The sequence below is a fragment of the Medicago sativa genome, chromosome 5 (genome assembly GCF_051527215.1).
Source record: "Medicago sativa cultivar Bolivia chromosome 5, Bolivia_mono, whole genome shotgun sequence".
Taxonomy (NCBI): Eukaryota; Viridiplantae; Streptophyta; class Magnoliopsida; order Fabales; family Fabaceae; genus Medicago; species Medicago sativa.
In genome coordinates, this window is record NC_140753.1 from 25919760 (window position 1) to 25940964 (window position 21205).

Here is a 21205-nt window from a genome sequence, read left to right on the forward strand (position 1 = left end):
GCAACATATAGTGTGAACTAGAGAGTATTTATAGGGGATAAGTAGTGTTTTTTGTTGTCAAGCCTTCACCTGGATAGATATTCCTAGGGGACACTTGTAATGATCTTGGAAAACCTCTAACATTGGATCTAGATTGAACGGTCTAGATTGAGGGTTCAGACCATTATACAGTGGAAACTAAGGAAATTCCATGTCATATACCTGCTTGGCTTCGGGTCAAGTGGACTCGAGTCGAACCCGGATTGGGTTTTGGCCCAGTCCAAAACATAATGATATGTTTCAATTAGAAGGATATATTAGAATATTAAATATTCATTATATCATTATTAGTATATTTCATATTTAGTAGTACATTTATGAATATTAAATGGTTATAATTTTGAACAGTCAACCATGTGTTTACCGGTGTGTTTGGTTAACAAGAAGACTAGTTTTAAAATGTTATTTGCAGGATCAAACTATAAATCTTAAGACATGTTGCGCAATGATTCTCAGAAAATGTATGAACATTCATCATATTCATGAATTTATTTATGAACAAAATGAAGAAAATTGTTTTATGATGAAGATAATTGTCTTTCGACATGAATCAACGTGTTCGAAGATTAAAAATTAAAGGACTGAAAATTCTAAAGGCAAAAAAAAAACTTAAAGAAAGATAAATTGCATTGTATTGAAATGTAAGTGGTTCATCAAATCTTTACCTAAATTCTATGACTCTTTTCTCTCTACGTTGTGTACTTTGAGTTTTAGAATTATGTAAGAGTGATTTGTGACCCGTTTTTCCTATGAAAAACTACTATATATACATAAGAGAAAATAACTAGTCAAACTAACGGCTAGAAACTAAATCTTTTCGACAACTTTAGCATGCTCTCCACGTGTCTGAACCTTAAGCTTGCATCTTCAAAGAAATTGAACCCTTCTAGTCGAAAACCCCATACCTGTCAAAATCAACTGGATGTCGAAATCTGCATGTTAATCTGGACTTAGAGAAATTTGTAGCTTTAGCCACCATCTTATCTGTCGAAATACATAAAAGAAGATATAGTCTAACATAATGACAAACGAGAAGATATAGTCTAACACAATGACTAATACATTTAGAAGATACTTTTGAATCCCACCAGATATCATGTTTCTCCTCATCACCCTTAAGGTCATATGTGCAATACGGATAAAAGGTCGTCACTCCTCTAGGTTCCAATACACATTGGTATCGTTATTGTCTAAGCCCTAAGGATGGAATCTTGAATGCAGAAAACAAGATTGTAAATGTAAGATTAACAATGATGCATTTTATGCATGACTCAGTAATGATTTGGAAAATCATCCCATAACAATGAAGAAATTTGCCTTACATTTCCGAAAAGCATCATACTTCTCACAAATTTGCCACACATTTCCAAAAAGCATCATAATTTCCGAAAAACACCAACTTGCAACAAAGGTCCTCCCATTCATACTACATGATGCATGCCTCAATGCCATGAAAACCATTTTTCTCAAAAGTATAATATTGTAAAAATCACTTTCTTCAAAATAGTACCATGATGCATGTATATTAAATATTTATTTTCTTTCAAAACCTTGGACTTATGCCAACAGAATCACATATACCTTAACAACATCGTTACAAGATACTTAATAACCATACAAAAAAAAAAAAAAATTCAAACAACATGAACTTTAAGGGAAAATATTCTTGTTACTCTTAGGGTTTATGCATAAAACAATAACATAGTCAAAATAAATAGTTTTGTAATTTTTTAATGGACAAGAGACTTTTAATTATTACCCTTTTACAACACTTTTAATGATGTGGGGAAAAAGCCCTTACCTTACGCGTTTTTCTTCCTTGCACATTCTCAAGCACGAAGATCTACGGACCCACAAATAATTTTCGTAAGGATTTAGATTTGAATCTTCAAAAGAACAAACCTTAATATTATAGACAAATTATAGGTATGAGGAGAGGACATATAAGTTTATTGATCTCTCTCTTTCACTTATATTTGATTGATATTTATATGTATATGTTGATTATTATCTAAAAATAATTTTACAACAGATTTTACTACAATTTTCCGTTTGGGTTGATTCAATTTGCGATTTTTCTATCGGGTTGATTTGATTTTAGACACTCTTACATGACTCTACACTTTTGTATATATACACTTTTTGTATAATAAGAAAGTCACAACAATTATTCTATTAGGATCTTTATCAATCTTTTAAAATTCTTTAAAAAAAAAACTGTTTTCATCATTTAGATTTCGAAATTGTTCATTCCAATTGAAGGAAATTGTAGCGAACTACTGTGACATAGGGTTTCCTTTTTAACTCACAAAACACAAGCTTGTGAAATTTCCTGAAGTAAATATCCGCTACATAAATCATTGGAGAGAAAACAAAAGTAATGGGAAAGAAAACAAAAGTGAAGGGACCCAAATATTAATCTTTAGATTGTGACTTCTTCTTGGTGGTTAGGTTTTTATCTTATGACTTTGATTTTATATGGTTTTGACACTTACATTTAAATGTTTATTTGATTTGATTTGATATACAATTGTAATGCCAATCCAAGATGAAAGTGTTGTGAACTACTTCCTACATGTGGGTAGTGAAGATTTTCTTAAAAGCAAAATGTAGGTCCTAGATTGGCTTGATGAGCTGTCTAGTTTAATTATATTAATTAGTGTATTAAAACTCCAAATCAAATACGTAGTGATATGATCAAATGAATATTTTAGGGTTCTTACAAGGATATGGACTTTGTGGCACCCAGTGCCGTTAGTGGAAATGCATGTAGGTGTAGGCGACAGTTAGGTATGAATGTCCTAAAAAGATGAAATGTTGACTATTTGTTGTGGTTATACATATGATACGTCACTTGCTATATATATCTATACATCGATTATTTTATTGTTACATTAATAAATAAAATTCTATTCAAATTATAAGTGCATTGGTAGATCATGACTCTGTTTGTTATAAATGCAACAGACAAGAAAGAAATTAGAGGGAGAATAATATGAAAGACAAAATTATAATATATCACGTACTCATGCAGAGAAATTAAGATGGCTTATGCAATTTTTTCAATATCTCATGGTTGGAAACCTATTGTGAAATGGCAGAGAAATAGTACGTCCTTTTGAAGTAACCACATTATTTCCAAATAAAAAATGTTAATATATTTATATATTATTCTACTTTTGATTAGAGATCTCTTTTTTTAAAAAAGAAATTGTTTTTTTCATGATAAAAAAAGAAATTGTTTTTGTACAAAACAAAAAATTGGATATGAATAAATCCTCCTTCGTTAGTGGCTAGATGGTCCGACGCAGATCCAGGGCCGACCTAAGGGCCAAGCAACCCAAGCAAGGGTTTTAGGCCTCAAAAATTTTGGTGGAAAAAAAGACCTCTAAAAAATTAATTTAGTTAAGTATATTATATGACAAAAAGGCCTCAATTACTCTTGGTCATGAATTCAAATTTTGGTCTCCATAAAATTGATTTTATATAAATATTTTATTAAAAAAATATATTTTTAAAGGCCACATTAAATTTTTTGCTTTAGGCCTCTTAATCTGTTGGGCCGGCCCTGAGCAGATCATGGTCATTCAAACACTCTTGACCGCATGTGGTAGCAAAAACAAGTTATTCTTATTAAAACAAATTGAGCAACATGAAAAATAGGGTATGAGAGGATCTATATTCCCAAACAATGACATAGTCAATATTTTTGTTGGCCAGAACTAATGAACTCCACAATTCTCTTGTACTAGCTGGATTCTCAATCTTTCCAGTTCCATTATTACCGGTAGCTGTAGTATTAGTATGCCTAACTAAATTTTGTATACAAATTAAGCTATTCACCAATTATTTTGATTACAAATTAATTGGGGACAAATTTATGTATAATGCATGTGTTCTTTAGCCCTCTCGATTCCATGATGTGTAGGGCAACTTTACTTTGTATTGTATGTGTTCTAATAGGTGGCATTTAGCATGCACACAACACAAATTTGTGTATATGTACAAAGTAACTTCTTCAATGCACAAGTTTTATGTGAACCATTGGATCATGTTAAGAACACAATATTACAACAGTCACTCAACACTTGATAAAAAACTTGGCTTTCTCTCTCCGTTTTTGCTTTTGTACCACATGAATTACATTTTATTTTTATAAAAAAATCAACATTAAAGAAAAATGTTCTTCAATCTTCATTATCACAATCCCAAAAAGTTCTGATTGCATCATCATCCTCTTCGTTGTCATCATCTTCTCCTCCACTCACAACAAATTCATATGTTCCTCAATTGTAGTTGTTTGAAATCAAAGTTCCAATTAGATTTTCTGAAATTAATTTGTTACTGTTTTATAGTGATGTGAGATTTTCTGAAATCAAAGATCGAATTTGTAATAAATCCATTAGATATTCTGAAATCAACACATGCAAAAACCAATAACTCAACCACACCAAGAACATAAAAAACTCAGATCTGAAATTTCTTGAAAGCACACATTTGTTGATGGTTTTGAGCAATTAAAAGAAAATATTGATGAGGAAAGTAGTGGTTATTTTAACCAATTTAATCTGAAACTGCTGCCACCGTCGGAACCGTCGTCGGCGCCGGCGTCGGAGAACTTGTTTGTTGAAAAACAACTGTCGGAGGAGGGACAAGGTATCTAAAACTGGAGATATCGGAGACCATGGAGAGAGAGAAAAGATGAGGCAGGAGATTGCAACGGATGAGAGAAGGAAGGAGATTGACAGCAAGAAGTGGGTGAGTGGGGAAGAGAAGGGTGGTGGAGGAAGATTTTATATAAAAAAAACAGTGTTGAGAGTAAGAAATGGTTGAGTTTGGTGGTGGTGGTGGTGATGAAAAGTGGGAGGTTGAAGACAAAATGAAAAAAAATATAGTGTAGATAGACTATAATAAGATCAATGTTCCTCTTCAATCTAATGGTTAAAAATAACTTTTCTATAACTTGTGTATGCTACACAAATTTGTGTAGTGTGTAGGCTAAATGCCACCGTTCTAATATGTTGCCACGCGTGTTACCGGATATAGAGGGATCAATTAATTATGACTCCAAAATAAAATACTAAAAAAAGATATTAATTAACTATCTTGTAAAAAAAACAATAAAGACGAGTAAAAAAATTGATGAAAAAAGAGGGATAATTTATTTTATTATTATTACTATTAGGGAAAATTACACTCACCTCCCTTAAGGTTTGCTGAAATATCACCAACACCCCCTCTAGTTTCAAAACATACACTAACCTCCTTTAAATTCTCATCAAATAGACAAACATCCCCTTCGCTACTAACACTGTTAAATATTCTGATAACTTTTTTTGAGTCAGCCATTGTTTAATCCATCATTGATAGTCAATCTACTGATATTCCCTAAAAAAAAAAAAGTGAATCTACTGATATTTTCAACCAAAACCATTGTTCAGTTCGTGTATTGTATGAAAATAGTATTTGTTTGTTGTATTCAATGAAAATCTTTGTTTGATCCTTAAAATCTTTAATTTGCGTAAACTTGTGTTTTGTCTCAGCCTTGTGACACTCTTACGTGTATCAATTCAGATTTAGTTCTGAATTGTTTTGACTTCGCAATTTCCAACCATACAAATTCTCTCACAACCGTTCCATCTTCTAAATTGGATTAAAGCAACTTTTCGTTTAATCTTCATTCTTCATGTTTTGGTTTGGAGGAATTCAAGAATTGGGTTGTGATTTTATGGCTAACGGGTCAAATGAGTTTCTTCTAAGTTCCTGGATTTTATTGAATCTGAATTTGAATTCTCATATTCTCATACGGAGTATTTTTTGGTTTTGATTGATGACAATATCTATCAACGTGGACTTGAAAAATAAAATAAAAAGATAACAGTAAATTAACTATGTTAACAAGAAAGGGAGGTCTTTATCTATTTGATGAAAACTTAAGGGGGTTACTGCAAGTTTTAAAACTACAGGGGATGTCAAAGTCATTTCAATAGACCTCAAGGGAGGTGAATGTAATTTTCCCTTACTATTATTATCACCATTGCTAATAGTGAAGGCGAGAGATCATGTTAATGTCATTGCATAACATATTATGTGGTTCGAGTCATTAACTGACTCTATATATACTAGTATCCTTTATTATAAAAGCTAGACTTGCTTGGCTATCATGTTTGCCCTAATTCACCCTTCTTTGCCCTAATCCCTAGCATTTTTCCCACCTAAACATGTACTAATGACTAATATAATCTCATCCGTTCAACCTCTATTTTCACACTTGATCACACCCGTTGATTGAAAGTCTACAAATTTTCTCTCATATTACTTAGTTAATGCAATTGAAGACGTATTTAATGCAAATAAAGTCGGTCAACAATCCCCTAACTAATTGCTGATCAAAAGGTGTTCTTCGTACTGACATTACAATGTTTCACACATACATTTTTTAAATAAAGTCGAAATTATATGCCATTAACTATAATTAAATTGCTATAACTAATTGCTTTAAATAAAATGATATGCCACTGTCCAAAAAGTATTTCGACTAAATAGGAATTACTTTAAATATTTCTATAAAATAGGCTGTAATTAATTGCTTTTGATTTTCACAATGAATGAGAATTACTAGCAATAGAAGCACAATGGTCATTCACATTAATTAGCATTCTATAAAATGTTGTCTTCTCCTTATAACTTTGGTGCATATTTTCGAATCAAAGCCTTAAAAAAAACATATGATCCTGTAATTCTATGATGTCAGACCTTACGACAGCAAAAAATATCATGGATTTCGCTCTATACTCATGCTCATGTATATTTTGTTTAATACAAACTTTATGTTAATATCATCTGATTACTCTTATTTTTTGATGAGTGAAATATACCGTAGCAATGGAATAGCAATAATATATTAACATTGTTCCTTCGCAGATGTTGCACTATGGGAGTATCACGTTGAAGATCCTGCATTTATGCAACTGCTGAAGCTAAAGTGGCGCACATATCATGTGCAGTACCACCCAGACGAGGTATTTTATACAAAAAATCCTGGAACTCAATCATACTGTTAGAAAGTAAAATAGAAGAAAGATAATATTTTGCTATTTAGTTGTTATAAAGAGCATAATTGATTAATTTTGATATATGTTTCCAATACAGACGCATTTGATATTGGGTACAGCTCTCAACAAGGAGATAGGCAATGAGTTGAATAGGTATGTCACTTTAATCGATCCAGGACTCAATCAATTTGAGGTTGTCGTGGATAAATATGATGGAAAGTTGTATTTCTCTCATGGAATAGAAGAACTAAACAAGACCTATAAATTAGAGCATATGGTGGCTGGATATCTCTGATCTATGCTTTCCCTCAACTTTTTGTGATTCAGGTTCACGATCGCAATAACTATTAAATCAAGTATCCGAGTTATCTCCCTCCTTTATGTTTAAGGCTAGCACAATTAATTTACGGTCCTAATGCAGCACCTGGATTTGTCCAGATCGACTACCCCGCTCCTTATCCCCACATATGCGACTGTTTTAAATTTAGTGTCACCAAATGGTTAACACTTGCAGATGTAACATCTGATCAACTAATATACAATGTTTATAGATTTAGTCACATATTTCAGTTTGTTATCTGTCAATGTCGATTTATTTATAAGATCTCATATGTGTCTGTTTTTTTATTTTACACAGACTTTCTCCTATGCTAAAGTATTTGATAGCATCGTTGACAAGAATTGCAAAGAATTGGCAATTATTGACGATAGCGGACATCATTGGTTGTTGAATGTGGTCATTCTTTTTGACAAGGACGAAATCAAGTTTGGAAGGGATTGGAAAATGTTTTGCACCGCAAGGAATCTGTACGAGTGGAAGGCATTAAGGCTTGGAGTAAAAACTTTGGCCCCCAATGCATTCCTATTTTGCACATTTGATTTTTAGTTGTCTGATGGTTTTGCTTACGTGCTATCTAATGTCATGTAATTCCTATTTGATATGTTTTTATTATTTTCAATTGAAGGATGCTATGTTTTGGTTGATTCATTATTTTCATCTATTGTAGACTTTTATATATTGCGATTGAAAATCAGATTAATTATATTTGCTTAAAGAAACCAGAATAAGTTCATCTATTAATCTTATTGTTGCAATCTAAACAAATACTAAAACTAGAATAAAAATAGTGAAAAAAATACAGTCACCGATTTGTAGAAATAATAATAATCGTCATCATGGCTCTTTGATTAATTATGTAGTGATCAAGTCTCAAACCATGGACGATAAAGGCCATTTGATTTGCAATATAAGGTCTTAAGAGATCAACATATTTATTTCTTAGAAACCGACAAAATAGGTATATCGTCACATGAGAAATCAAATTTGAATTACTCCATGAGAACGTAGTTAATGCTAATTAAAAAACGAATAACTTACTTAATGCTAATTAAAAACGAATAATACACTTTTAATGCAATTAACAACGAATGACGCACTGTTAATGGCAATTAAGAGCGTAGTTAATGGCTTGAAAACGTAGTTAATGGCAATTGAAAACTTTTAACTTGCATATTTTCCTATAAGAATTGCTGTTATGCATTATGCACTAATTACTCTACCAATTACTACTTATTAAAAGCATTTATGACGTACTTATATCAATTGGTCACGAAAAACTTAATACACGGAGAAGTTAATCGACTATGCTATATATGCTATATATCAAATATGCTCCAATAACAAAAAATAACCACGAAAAATATATTAAACACATTTGCCACGCTATATGGAAAAGTTTTGCATCAATATGCACAGAAAATTTAACAACAAATATTGCATCACGAAAAAAATTGATGCAATATATTTTTTGTTAAACTTTCTGTTTCCATTCTTTACGGTAATGACACTTTTTTTGATGCTCTCCGTTTTTCTTTATGATGTGACTTAAGATCGAGCAGTGCAGGGCTATGTGCAATTTTGTTAACAAATATTCAATCTTTTTCAATTTTGTTAACTACCATTTCATTTTGTTATGTATGATATAAAACTTCTATCGGCTATGTATGATTACATTATTTTCATTGATTCGATTAACTTCTATGTGGTATGACCCGTGCGGTAGCACGGGTCAATAGTCTAGTAGAATATAATTTTCTCCATTTTGTGGTACACGATACAATGTACAATCACCGGTCGATAAGGTAAGTACCGTATTATGTGCCTTACCAAACGATCAACACAATTTGATACATTACCAATTTCGTAGATAGTAATTATCAACCAATTTACTATTCTATAAATTCACATTTCCACATAATGGCAAGTGTAACACTTCATTTTATTTTATTTGTTATTATGTTGTAGTCTGTTATTATGTTGTAGTCTAAATATCCACTAGAGATATACCTTGTGATATGTATTACATATTTTTTGATTTGTAACTTTATAAATTTAATATGCTTAATATTTTGATAAATAAACTTAGAAAACAATAATTTGGTTGAGTTAAAATTATATATATATATATATATATATATATAATTGTTAATAATTAAATTATCTATAATATAATAATTTTTTAAATGATAGTAAAATAATTGTTAGTTTTTTTTTTTTTGACAAAAGTAAACAATATTCATTCATTCAAATTGATAGAGTACATTGATACAATACAAATCCAATTTCGCTAAAAACAAAGAGGATGAATATGTGAACAAACTCACAACATCCATGTTAATAGCATAAGAGCATCCACAATGGGAGAGTCTTAAACATTTAAGACCTGATACCTAATAGGTACCCCCATTGTGGAAGAAAAAAAGTGAGGGTCTTAAAAGATGCAAGGTCTAAATTAAGACCTCATTCTTAAATGGGCCCACATCACCTTTTTATTAAAATAATAATTAAAAAGTGTATTAAAATAGATAGTGTATTAAATAAATAATATTGGTGGGATCCAATTAGATATTTTGTTAGAGGGTCTCCATTGGAGTGGAATAGTACCTATTAGGTACTATTATTAAAAAAATTATTAAAAAGTGATGTGTCAATGTGGGATTCATTTAAGACCTCAAAGATGAGAGTCTCCATTGTGGGTGCTCTAAAACGGCAAAGTATCTATGCCTACAAATATGACTATATTCAAATCTATGGAATACTCATGTCTCCGGATCTGCAACGTTGACGACGCCAAAGTCATTGTCATTGTCATTGATCGGATCTGCACTTGCTCAAAGCTAATCTCTCAACCTGAATCAAAATAAACATCGCACTAAGACGGAAAATCAAAAACACACCGCACAAAGACGGGAAATCAAAACAAACAGAGTCGTCCAGAGACGACGAAATCACAAGAAGAAGAAGAAGAAGAAGAAGAAGAAGAAATGGGTGACGGCTAGGGTTTGAGAAGGAGAGAAGAGAGAGAGGAAGAAAGGATTGAATACCACATAAAATAATTGTTAGTTAAAAATTTAATATATAATTTTCAGTAATAACTTGTCAAAAAATATTGTCAGTAATAAAATATTAATAATAAAAAATTATAATATTATACTTTTCAAAAATGTTACTAATATCACTTAAAAAAATGTTATTAATATAATTGTATTACTTAAAATAATATATATAATTGTTTTTTTGACAATATTTTAAAACATTTTCTTTCAGTATCAAGTATATAATGCTATTTGTCCAAAAAAAAAAAGTATATAATGCCTGATATTTTTTTTATGTTATAATGTCTAAGGTTTAATTTTCACTCAAGGTCCAACTTAGATTATGCGATTTGCACTCTTTTTATTTTTAAGATAACATCTATATTTTTACTCAATAAAAATATAATATATATTTCTTCTTAATTATTTTTCTAAACTCTATCTAAAAAAGCTCCTAGAACCCTCAACAAAACAAAATCCTAGGAACCCGATTCTAGCGTGGTAGAATCATGATTTCTTTTTGTACAAATCATGATTCTTTATATTATGACCATTAATTGACAACCACAATAAAATGTACGAAGACTTTATTTGAACTATTAAAATTCTTAAGTGAGGTTCCTCAAAAAAAAAAAAAATTTAAGTGAGGTATCCATACCATTGCATAGTATATACTATGTAGGGGTCGAAGTTTAAACTCAGACACCTGCTTATTCATCTTATATAGTAAATTTTTAGCACTAAACTATTTCAAATAAAATAAAAAATTCTCAAGTGTAATAAGGATTTGTAACTTTAGTTTAGTGACTTTTGTGAAATTGCTCATATCTTTCTTTTAATCAATAATTTTTTGTCATCTAAATAATTTGTTTTAATCATTTATTCATCATTCTTCCTCATCTAAAATATATGAATGTCATCAAAAATTAATGTCCTCCAAATAAAACGTGTGTAATCATATGCGGTGTGAGATGAGTCATAGATGAATTTGTCGTTTGAATATCTGATTTAGATTCAAATTTTAGAGTGATGTGTGTATATATATATATATATATGTGTGTGTGTGTGTGTGTGTGTGTGTGTGTGTGTGTGTGTGTTATAGGAGATGTCAATGAGTTTCAATTACTTTGAGTGATTAGTTTTTTTTTTTTTTTTTATAAAAGTAACAGTTTTACTTTGGAACCGATACTTCAAGGCTCTTTAATATTTTTCTTAAAAAAAAAAAAAAAGGAGTAAAGTAAGTGTGAAAAGAAAGACTGATTAGTGTCAATTTCATTTCAATAGTTAAATGAAATTTGTGTGATGACTATTCTGCCCAATTTCACACCTTCCTATCTCCAACTCCTTATTTAAATCTCTCACCATCCTCTTTTAACCATCGATACCTTTCGATCAGTATCCAAAACAAAAGCAAGCAACCATAGTGATGGTGAGTTCAGTTCCCTTCTTTCTTGTACAAAATTTTTTCTCCTCTTCATGCATTCACCCCCTTTCTTCTCTTTTCCTTTTTTCTTTGAAGAGAACTTCATTTTTTCCTATTTTCATTTCTTACAAGTATGTATATCATTTATGTTTTCAATAACAATTGAATAATACAAATTTTTTCAGGAACTAGAAGTAGCTCAAATGACAAGATGGGAAGGTTATGTTGACTGGAGGAACAAGCCTGCTCTTAGAGGTCGCCATGGAGGCATGGTTGCAGCCTCCTTTGTTCTTGGTAGGTTTCAAATTTCTCCCTTTTCTTTTTAAACTCAAATCATGAAAAATGATAAAAAAAATTTACTATAAAAAAATTACTTTTTACTCTAATATTTTACCGAATAATCTTATATTTTGCCAAGTTCAACTGCGGACTGATTAATTCAAGTCAAGATGTTTGATTTCATAATAGATCAAGTGATTGAGCTAAGACACTCGAAAGAGTTTGAAAATGAGATACATGATGTAGATTCTAGTTATTAACATAATAATATATTAATAACTAACATGTATTTATATAAGAAGTAGAAAAAAATTAAAGAGAGTTTGTTTATATGATATACAAACACGAATAAACTTAAATACAATTTTGACCTTTGAAATATTACGATTGTGTAATTTTAAACCCCATTTTTTTATTGAGCGATTTCAACCCATTATATTTATTTATTTGTAATTTGAGATTCAAGATCGAAAAATCACAACACCTAGGGTTAGTTACTTAGGGTTAAAAACACAAGGGAAAACATATACTCCACATGTATATGTAGATATTTGTAGATATTACCAATACGAAAATTATGATTTGCTCTACCATAACCATTTTTTATTGTCAAGTCCATAACCATTTATTATTACCTCTTTTTATTAAGTTAACACGTGATACTTTTTATTATTTTTTGTATTGTAACACGGATTACTCTCCTACTAGTAAGAACATATACGTGTCACTGATTTTGAGGCTATTTTTGTGTATTGTGTAGTTGTGGAGATATTGGAGAATCTAGCATATTTGGCAAATGCAAGCAATTTGGTTTTGTATTTGAAAGAGTATATGCATATGTCTCCTTCTAAATCAGCCAACAATGTCACAAATTTTATGGGAACATCCTTTCTCCTTGCTCTACTTGGTGGTTTCTTGTCTGATGCATTTCTCACCACTTATCATGTCTACTTGATAAGTGCAGTTATTGAGCTCCTAGTAAGTCTCCTCATTATTATTACAACCTTTTCTTTTTGTTGATATAAAATCTTTGATATTATTATTACTTACACTACCCTTCTTTTTTCTATATGTCATCATCACTTTTGCTACCACTTCGTGACTTTCTCTCTCTTCTTATTTATGCTCTTTTTGTTACCATGCATATATGTGCCTCTTATTTTGTTTTTCCTTTATAAAGGAGTGGGATTAGGGCTTGCACAGTTCTTTTTTGACTTGGATGGTTGAGTCTAGGAGAATTAAAGATTATATGCAATATAAATATATTCGATTAAGATCAAGACAAAATTAGTTTGATTTTAACTTTGATAAATTTTAATTTTAATAACAAACTAGCAAATAGAGCATTTTTCTACATCTAAATTTTGATCTAACAATTTTGAATTGTTGAGTGCATAAATATATGGAATCTAGAACGGGGAATTCAAATTGAATATAAGAAGGATGAAAGGAGGTAGAGAGACTAAATATAAAAGGGAAGTTTAACCATCTTGTATCATTAAACTAAACATATATAATGAAATGCTATAAGCTTTTTGCCTTAAAAAAAATAAAAAGGATATTTAATTAATTCGATATCGGGTCGCAAGGAGGACACACACATATTTTTTTGAAGAAGAGGACACACACATATTATTAGAAGATGTGACTTATTATGTAGAAAAATCAAAGTCCATCCCAAAAATTTGCAACTTGCGAGTTAGTGTTGAATCAACGCTTCAACCAAATCCACAATAATAACAACAAAAATAACAATCAAACTTTATCCTACTAAATGGGGTCGAATACATGATCAAATTATGTCATAATATTGTATATGAAACCAAACTACGCCATAGTGTTCTATGCTTCAACCAAATCCAAATCATAGAATTAAAAAAAAATAAAAATTACACAATCAAAGAATTAATTTATAAAATGTGAATGATGTTTAAAATTCTTATCCATTTCTTGATTCCCTTTCTTTTGCCTCATTCCCACTGCCACTCGTGCTCGAACAGAACTGCCCATGAAAATATCTGCTCAATTTTGTGAAGTGAATTTTTTTTTTAATTCAATAATCTATATTATATATTCCACTTTACATTAATTTTAGTAAACACAGGTAATAAGTAATAAGAGACTTATAATATATTCAGTCTGGCCTCTTAAAAAAAATACTTATATTATATCCTCTCAAACAAAAACCTATATTATAGGGCAATTTCTACGGTACACTCGAAAATTTTGAGTGTACCGGTACACCCGTGTATTTAAATGTATAGGATAATGATTTTTTTTCTTTAGAAAAAAATATTTTCTATCATTTATAATTATAATAATTATATTTTATTTATCAAAAGTGTCGGCAAAGCAAAATTCAATTTTTTTTAAAATTTTTATTACTCATAATAGTGAATATTGATTATTTTTTCAATAAAATGTTAAAAAATTTAGTATAATTCTTATAAAGAATGAAATGATGCTTTATTTTTATGGGATAATATTTTCTAAAATATAAAAGTCGATAAATATCTCTTTATCACATAAAAATTATCGTTAACTTAATTTAAGGGTGTACCGTATAAACTCCCTATATAGACATACAAGATTGAGAAGCGATATATTTTAGAGGGGTGCACACACACTAATTTAAATAATTTTGCTAAAGAATTACATTAAAAATTCAGAGGATAATGTCAACTCTCTAACCCTTCTGAAAAAATGATAAAATACTTTCCCTAATTCAAAAGAAATGAAAAGTAAAATAACTAGTTTCTATTACATATAGGAGAATTCTGACAAATGTTCTTTAAGATCTTTAAGCCATTGATTATAGAATTAAAAGAGTAAGTTTTGTATACAAATTGACGTGTTTTTTATTTTTACAAATATTTTATTTGTATATTCAGATAAAATTCTTTTTACTAATGTTCCTAAAACAGCCATTAACAAGATTCTTTAAATTTTGTGGATTTCTTTTTTGGTCTTAACCAATTGGTTTCTTCTAATAAAATGAGACTTTTATAATCTAAAATTTGACAAAAAGTAAATAAAGTTCGACCTATGACTATTTAAACTAGAATTCTTCTTAAATTCTCAAAAATGATTCATCATAAACCGGTTCTCATTAACCATGGTTAGCTCGATCTTTTGGTACTATAATTATATATTTAAGCTCTCCACTCAATTAATTATGTCATGTCAACTTTAGAACCTTGCAAAGTGCATGGTCCCCATTATCTTGGATATGAGTTTTAGTATTCCATAGATATGGTTTTATTCTTAATCAATCTATATATCTATTTCTGGAAGGTTCAAAGAGCATACTAATGTATAGTAGCTTTGGCAAAAGAAGTTCATTAGAACCACGTGTGTGGTTGTCATTTTGATTATCCATTATCAACACCCCTTCCTCACAGGCACATAGATACCATATGATAAAGCCAATATATAGTGACATTTCATAATCATATATAACTAGCAACTGTTAATAATGGATTACAATAAATCATTGTCTATACTACGGTCCAAAGACCAGTAATGATGTGGGATCAAGTGATAAAACACGTGGCATATACACCTTGATTCTTTTTACACTTTTCTTTGTATAAACACATGACTAGTCATTATTGGTCAATATTTGAGGTAGTATATGGTTGCAACATTGTCTCTTCTTATTTATGTGTAATCCAAAAGTAACCATATCTATCCGGTCCTATGGCCAAATTTGTGATATGTTATTGGTTTACTTTCATTTTCTAAACAAAATTGGAGGGACTAGGGAGGAGAAAAAGATGGGTAGGTGTCATTTTGTAATCAATGCAAATCCATGTGCTTTTGCCATTCATCAATCGGTTCTCACTAATGGATATTTTCATGGAAGCAATTCTTTACAACCACATTTAAATAACGACAATATTACATGTTTTATGAAAGTTTCCTTTGAAACATTTATTGAATGATGTATATGGTCTACATGATAGACCACGTACATCATTTATTAAATAACCCTAAAAAGTTAATCTTGTTTATATAATCATCGAAGTGTGTATTTACATATAATAAAAACTCATGTTTTTTTTCAATATATCAAAAAGATATCCAACGTGGTAGTTTTCCTTCTTTTATTTAGATAGTTGCTCAATAGATTCTTCAACTTCGTTTCTGATTAAGTCGTACATTTTAATCAATTATTCTTGTGTGCAAAATTTATCAGATTGTAACTTTATATTAATTTTTTTATAAAGGTGTGCAATTTTAAGAGACGTATCAAACAACAATCTTTTACTTAGTTTCTTTGGCTCCATTTGATATAATGGAACAAACTATGGACTTTTTATTTTTATTTTTGAGGGGACAAACTATGGACTATGTTGAGTGTTGGTCCCATTTCTTGCCTACTATTATAAAGGCCTTTTCACCTATATGCAATCAATTCAATGTTTCAGGTGTTTCCATCCTATTGGTGCTCAAAAATTTATATTTTATTATTGCAATTAATTATCAACATTTTCATTTTTTTTGTCAAAATTTATTATTTAGTATTGGAACAAACATGTGGGTTGGGTGCTGGACCCAGTTAAGGCCTTCTGTGTGGCCCATTTCAGAATAATATAGGGCTTTAGAAAAAAAAAATAAAGGAGAATTGCTTTGTAGGCCCCCTACATTGCTAAAAGTTAGTGAAAACAGCTATATATGTTCAATTCAAAAACTTTAGAGACCTATAAAGCAATTAACGAAAAGAAAAAAAGACTATATTGACAAGAATTTTAGAAAAGCAAAAATGAACCTGCCCTAAAAATCCTTTTGGAGTCACTCAACCATTTGATTATGATTGAATGATTTAATTTATGACTTCATTACACTAAAATACATGTAACATTATGGTTAATGTATTTGAAATTGTTGATGCAGGGTCTAATTATACTAACAATACAAGCTCATGTACCTTCACTAAAACCAACAAAATGTAATGGATCCACTCCATGTGAAGAAGTTAATGGTGGAAAAGCAGCAATGTTATTTGCTGGTCTATATCTAGTAGCACTTGGAGTTGGAGGAATAAAAGGATCTCTACCAGTTCATGGTGGTGAACAATTTGATGAAACTACACCAAATGGAAGGAAGCAAAGATCAACTTTCTTCAACTACTTTGTCTTTTGTCTATCATGTGGTGCACTTATTGCAGTTACTTTTGTTGTTTGGGTTGAAGATAATAAAGGTTGGGAATGGGGTTTTGCAATATCTACTATTACTATATTTGTGTCTATTCCAGTGTTCTTGGCTGGTTCAACTACCTACAGGAATAAGGTACCTTCAGGAAGTCCACTTACAACCATTTTAAAGGTAATTTATGGTACATTTTTAATCATAAGTTTATTTTTAATTAGGGCAGTAACGTTATGGTCTTGTCGCGATGTTTGATATTTGAAAAAAATTGCGATCAAATGTGGTCAATGCATCCTTAATGAAAACCACATTGCGAATTTGGCATCATCAAAAACCTTTATGTGCAACTAGGTCGCACAATTATTTAAGACTCTCTACTTAATATGTAGGCTTAAATATGTTTCTATTTTTGATAATTTTCATTTTAGTTCCTCGAAAAATTTGTCTTATTTTAGTCTTTTTTTTTTTACAATGTGCCCATTCGTAGTTCACATAGATAACACTACATGAATTAATACACTCAACGACACACTTTTGATCAAAAATTATATGAAATATATTTTATGACCAAATGCAAAAATGATCTTCCAACTTATCATTTTTTGTGTCTGATTGGTTTGGTTTATTTATGTAATCATCTATTAGATGTACTTGGGAGATTGTTGCGAAGAACTTCCGGAGCTTATGACATGTTCATAAACTGATTTGAACTTATTTCCATAGGCTATCCAAAATAACTATGAAAATAACTTATAGTTTATATGAAAACACTTTATTTTAATAGGCCTAACTAAGTAGTTTATCCAAACATGGCTTTGACTAATTCAATATGTTGTGTTTTCTTGTTTTGAAAATGATCAGGTTCTTATTGCTGCAACACTTAATAGTTGCTGCACCAACAAAAACTCTTGCAGTGCAGTTGTAAACATGTCATCAAGCCCTTCAAATCCAAGCTTACAAACAAAAGAACAAGAACAACAACAAACCCTAAAACCAACCACATCATCTCAAACACCATCAGAATCCCTAAAACTTCTCAACAAAGCAATCACAAACAAACCACTTCATTCATCACTACAATGCACAATCCAACAACTAGAAGATGTCAAACTAGTCTTCAAAATACTCCCGATTTTCGCGTGCACAATCATGCTCAACGCTTGCTTAGCTCAACTCTCCACATTCTCAGTCGAACAAGCCGCCACAATGAACACAACCCTCTTTTCCTCCTTCAAAGTTCCGCCTGCTTCATTACCGGTTTTCCCGGTACTCTTTCTCATGATCCTAGCACCAATCTATGATCACATTATAATACCTTATGCAAGAAAAGTTACAAAATCAGAAGCAGGAATAACTCATCTCCAAAGAATTGGAATTGGACTAATACTCTCTATAGTTGCAATGGCTATAGCTGCAATTGTTGAAATCAAAAGACAAAAAATAGCTTCAAACTCAAATGAAAAAAATCCATTACCTATTTCATTTCTTTGGATAGGTTTTCAATATTTATTTCTTGGTTCAGCTGATCTTTTCACATTGGCTGGATTACTGGAATTTTTCTTCTCAGAAGCACCTTCAAGTATGAGATCATTAGCAACATCACTCTCTTGGGCTTCTTTGGCAATGGGATATTACCTTAGTTCAGTGATTGTTTCTATAGTAAACAGTGTTACTGGTAATGGTAGTCATAAACCATGGCTAAGTGGGTCAAATCTTGATAACTATCATTTGGAGAGATTCTATTGGTTAATGTGTGTGCTTAGTGGGTTGAATTTTCTTCATTATATGTATTGGGCTACTAGGTACAAATATAGAGGGAGAGGGAATATTGATGAATCATGAAGGAAATGGAAAAAATTTGAAAATGGCATGTATATGAAGAATTGAGCACTTGGTAAGTGTTCATACATGACATTTTAGGCAAGGCAATGTTAGGAAGCAGTTGTGTGTATATGTGACTGCAAATCTCCAAAAGTGTGCATCAACATTGACTCCAATAGAATTTAATTGGTGTACACTGTTAATGTAAAAAGTTATACATATGCATCCAATAACATCTCATTATCGTGTCATTTTTTTTTTTTTTGGTACAACATTATCGTGTCATTTTACTATGTTAGTATTTAAAATATCTCAACAATTATCTACTTAATGAGATGTAACGGGATGCATGTGTGAAAGTTTTTTACTCTAAGAGTGCATACCAATTAAATTGATGTATGTATTAGATCCTAATATATATTCTATAATAACAGAAAAAGAAAAAAAAAAACATAAAAGGTAAATGACTTGTAATCATTCTAGCTCTTTTGTATACTATTATTAGTGAAAGCAAATGGTTTTCATTCATCTTGTGGTGTTTTAAAGATTGTCATGCTTTATGTTATTGTAACCATCATTGAGTTGAAGAGTAAGTTGGGCGATTATAAATGTAACTATGATAAATGCAATCAAGCAATATATACATGGAATAATACGTCTAGCAGATGTAGAAATAATCATCATTATGTATCATCTATATCTATCTATAACTATCATCCTACAAGTTCTTTCTAAAACTTTTCCCTCCAAAAAAACTCTTCATCATATTCCTATTTCAGTAAACATTCTTGTATAAATAGCATTGTTATTCTTTATTGGAAAAAACTATTTCTCCCGAGAAAACAATTCACGACAGTATCCCGACCGTGTTAATTTCGGGACACTTTGTATGTCATCCACCAATGTATTGTGATCTAACGGTGATAGCATATTCTAGATAATTTCGGGACAAATTGCTTCGCTAGAAATAGCAAAGCTCTTCTTTATTCAACTTAATTCTTGCTACACTTCAATAATAGCACCAGCCTCATCTCAAAAGGAAAAAAAAAAAAAAAACACAACCTATTAACTCCACTAATTAATAACATCCAGGCTGAAAAGATCGAGAGGAACTCCGTTTGTTGCCTCGGCCATAATTCAAAAATTCATTTAAGACAAACAGTTTAGAGATGATCTTACTTGATGGAAATTTAAGAAATCAATCATCGTCATTATTTAAGTCACTAATACTTTAATGTTATTTTTCTTTAAAAAAAAATACTTTAATGTTATTTAGGTCACAACAAATTCAAATTGATATGTGTTCTTCACAACAAAATCACCTACTTTTTGTACATAAGAATTAAAAGGAATATTTTCATGGTGAATTCAAACTTATACAAAGGATTTTCAAAATTAATGTCCATGGTTTGTTTAACGGTGCATGACTTGTGGGCTAAAAAATCATTTTCACAAAGTTTCTATGATTGAAAAATCATTACATTGTCGTACTCAAACAATTTCTTATATGCTTCCAATGTGTGTTGTTATTATATGTCCTAACAAATAGAAAAACAAACTAAATAATATTTTCGTTCTAAAGTTAACTCATTAATGATAGTGTGAAAAGATTCATGTCGCGGTGAAGAAAGGACTTATCAAAGAGTTCAAAGGAAAGCTCGAAGAAGGTTCAAGTTACTTGAGTTAAAATGTTTTTTTGGGCTAGAAATGATGTTAAATTCAAAACAAAGGACAACATTAGAGAAACTCAAAAGGATGTCAAAAAGCACAAACTTATTGACATTGTGTTTGAGAACTTATAGTAAGCTTGAACTGTCTTATAAATATATTTACAAATTGACAAGTATTTATATTTTACTTTGTAATCACATACGCAATAGGGTGAATTAAACTTAAAGGGATGCTTATGTTGACTAGATCATCAACATCTTCAAAACTACTCCCTCCGTCCCGGAATATCTGACTCATTTACTAAAAAAAAGTGTCCCAAAATAACTGACTCATTTCAATTTTCAATACAACTTTCATCATTCCCAATACAATATAATTCTAATTAATACTA

At 30.5% G+C, this 21205-nt stretch overlaps 1 protein-coding gene and 1 long non-coding RNA gene across 2 annotated transcripts; both read left to right on the forward strand.

Annotated features, from left to right (window-relative positions):
* The first annotated feature begins 6959 nt into the window (after positions 1–6959).
* LOC146921350 (uncharacterized) lies at positions 6960–8085 on the forward strand. The gene is made up of 3 exons (XR_015012122.1): positions 6960–7061; positions 7192–7247; positions 7732–8085. It is a non-coding gene; the product is annotated as an uncharacterized LOC146921350 (long non-coding RNA).
* A 3761-nt stretch (positions 8086–11846) lies between these two features.
* LOC146921351 (protein NRT1/ PTR FAMILY 4.6-like) lies at positions 11847–19671 on the forward strand. Its single transcript, XM_085714766.1, has 5 exons — positions 11847–11898; positions 12078–12186; positions 12932–13149; positions 17068–17499; positions 18184–19671. Exons 1-5 carry the CDS (start codon positions 11896–11898, stop codon positions 19162–19164), a joined length of 1743 nt encoding a protein of 580 aa, XP_085570892.1. The 5' UTR covers positions 11847–11895; the 3' UTR covers positions 19165–19671.
* Positions 19672–21205: the final 1534 nt, after the last annotated feature.